The sequence below is a fragment of the Orycteropus afer genome, unplaced genomic scaffold (assembly GCF_000298275.1).
Source record: "Orycteropus afer afer isolate SDZICR_OR568_19922 unplaced genomic scaffold, OryAfe1.0 scaffold00018, whole genome shotgun sequence".
NCBI classification, from domain to species: Eukaryota; Metazoa; Chordata; class Mammalia; order Tubulidentata; family Orycteropodidae; genus Orycteropus; species Orycteropus afer.
This window is the reverse complement of record NW_006921605.1, coordinates 1,979,559-1,981,112: the sequence shown is the minus strand read 5'-3', so window position 1 is coordinate 1,981,112 and position 1,554 is coordinate 1,979,559. Positions and strand designations below refer to the sequence as shown.

The 1,554-nt window shown below is 71.9% G+C and overlaps 1 protein-coding gene across 1 annotated transcript in view; it reads right to left on the bottom strand.

The window, feature by feature from the left end:
- CEP131 (centrosomal protein 131) overlaps positions 1–1,554 on the bottom strand; it is a 32,660-nt gene that overhangs the window by 4,688 nt on the left and 26,418 nt on the right. The window contains 4 exon segments of the mRNA XM_042783572.1: positions 188–262; positions 475–592; positions 665–772; positions 1,144–1,345. Coding sequence (XP_042639506.1) covers positions 188–262; positions 475–592; positions 665–772; positions 1,144–1,345 — 503 coding nt within the window.

Sequence of the window (1,554 nt, the reverse complement as noted above, 5' to 3'; positions counted from 1 at the left end):
CGCCAGGCCCCAAAGCAGCTGAAGGACACACCCCACCGGCCAAGCCAGCGGCCCTGTCTGCGGGATCCACGCCCCTCCTGCCCCCCCAGCCCTGCTCCCCCACCCAGCCCCGCCCAGTTGGCCCTGGCCCCACCCCACCAGCCGGCCCCACCCACCTCGTCCCAGGTGCAGCTGGCCGGGCACCCACCTCCTTCTTGGTATAGCTGGCCTCCCACATCTGGCGCTCTGCCTCCAGCTGGTCCTTCAGGGTCTGCAGGTCCACCTGGGGAGCAAGTGACGGCCTGAGTACTGGCTCTGCTGGCCGCCCCCTTAGGGCCCGTTGCCTGGCCAGGTCAGGGGTTCGCCAGAGCTGCAGGGGCCTGCAGGCAGAGGCGGAACCCAGGGTGACTCCCACGTGTGCCCGAGGTTCTGCATGGCGTCCAGGCAGTGCCCCCCACAGCAGGCACCCAAGAGCGGGATAAGGGACCCGGGGACCTGGTGCCTGCGCTCTTGCTCCTCGGCCGCCTTCTCAAACTCGGCTCGCAAGGCCTGGCCGGCCGCGGCATTGCTCTCCTCCAGCTGCCGCCTGAGCGCTTCCAGCTCGGCTCGCTGCCTGCTGGCCGGGGAGCGTGTGAGGCAGGGCCGCAGGCGGGCTCGCTCCCCGCCCCAGCCCACGCCAGGGCACCTGGCTGCCTGCTGGCCCAGCCGCTCCCGCTCCTCGGCCACCTCGCCATACAGCCTCTGCCGCTGCTGCCCCAGAGCCCGCTGCTCCTGTTCCAGGTGCTGCTCGAAGCTGTGAGGACAGCAGGGGTATGCTGACGGGTGGGGACAGAACCCACGGACAATGCTCCCTAGCTCTGCCCCAGGGCCTGCACTGGCCCGGGCAGCAGAGCCCACGTCCCTGACAGCCGTCCGGTCTGACCACAGCAGCCTGGCTCACAGGGAAACCGAGTGAGTGCGGAGTTAGTGGAGTCACAGCACAGCACCACCCAGGCGCCGAGTTACTGTCCAGGGCAGACCTCTGAGCCCCTCCTCCTGCCTCGGAAGCTGCACCCAGAGCCTCAACTCTCGGCAGGACGCCCTGGACGGGTCCTGGGAAATGCAGACCCTCACCTGGAGGTTCCCAGCACCCCGCCCCCACCCCCGCCGGCCGGTGGGACGCACCGCTGCCGGGCCAGCTCGCGCTCCCGCTGCCCCAGCGCCGCCTGCTCCTGCTCCAGGCGCCCCCGCAGCTCCTGGGCCTGGCGCTCGCAGCGCTGAGCAGCCCGCGCCTCCGCCTGCAGCAGCTCCGCCTCGTGCAGGCTCTTCAGCTTCTTGACCTCCTGCTTGTGCTGGGCGACCAGCCTCTGGATCTCGGGCTCCAGGCCTGGGGGGAGGGGGTGCCGCAGAGGCCAGTGGAGCCCCGTCCCCGCCCCACCCAGCAGAGGCCGGCGTGGACCCCGTCCCCAGCCCACCCAGCAGAGGCCGGCGTGGACCCCGTCCCCAGCCCACCCAGCAGAGGGCGGCGTGGACCACGCCCCCAGCCCACCCAGCAGAGGCCGGCGTGGACCCCGACCCCGCCCCACCCAGCAGAGG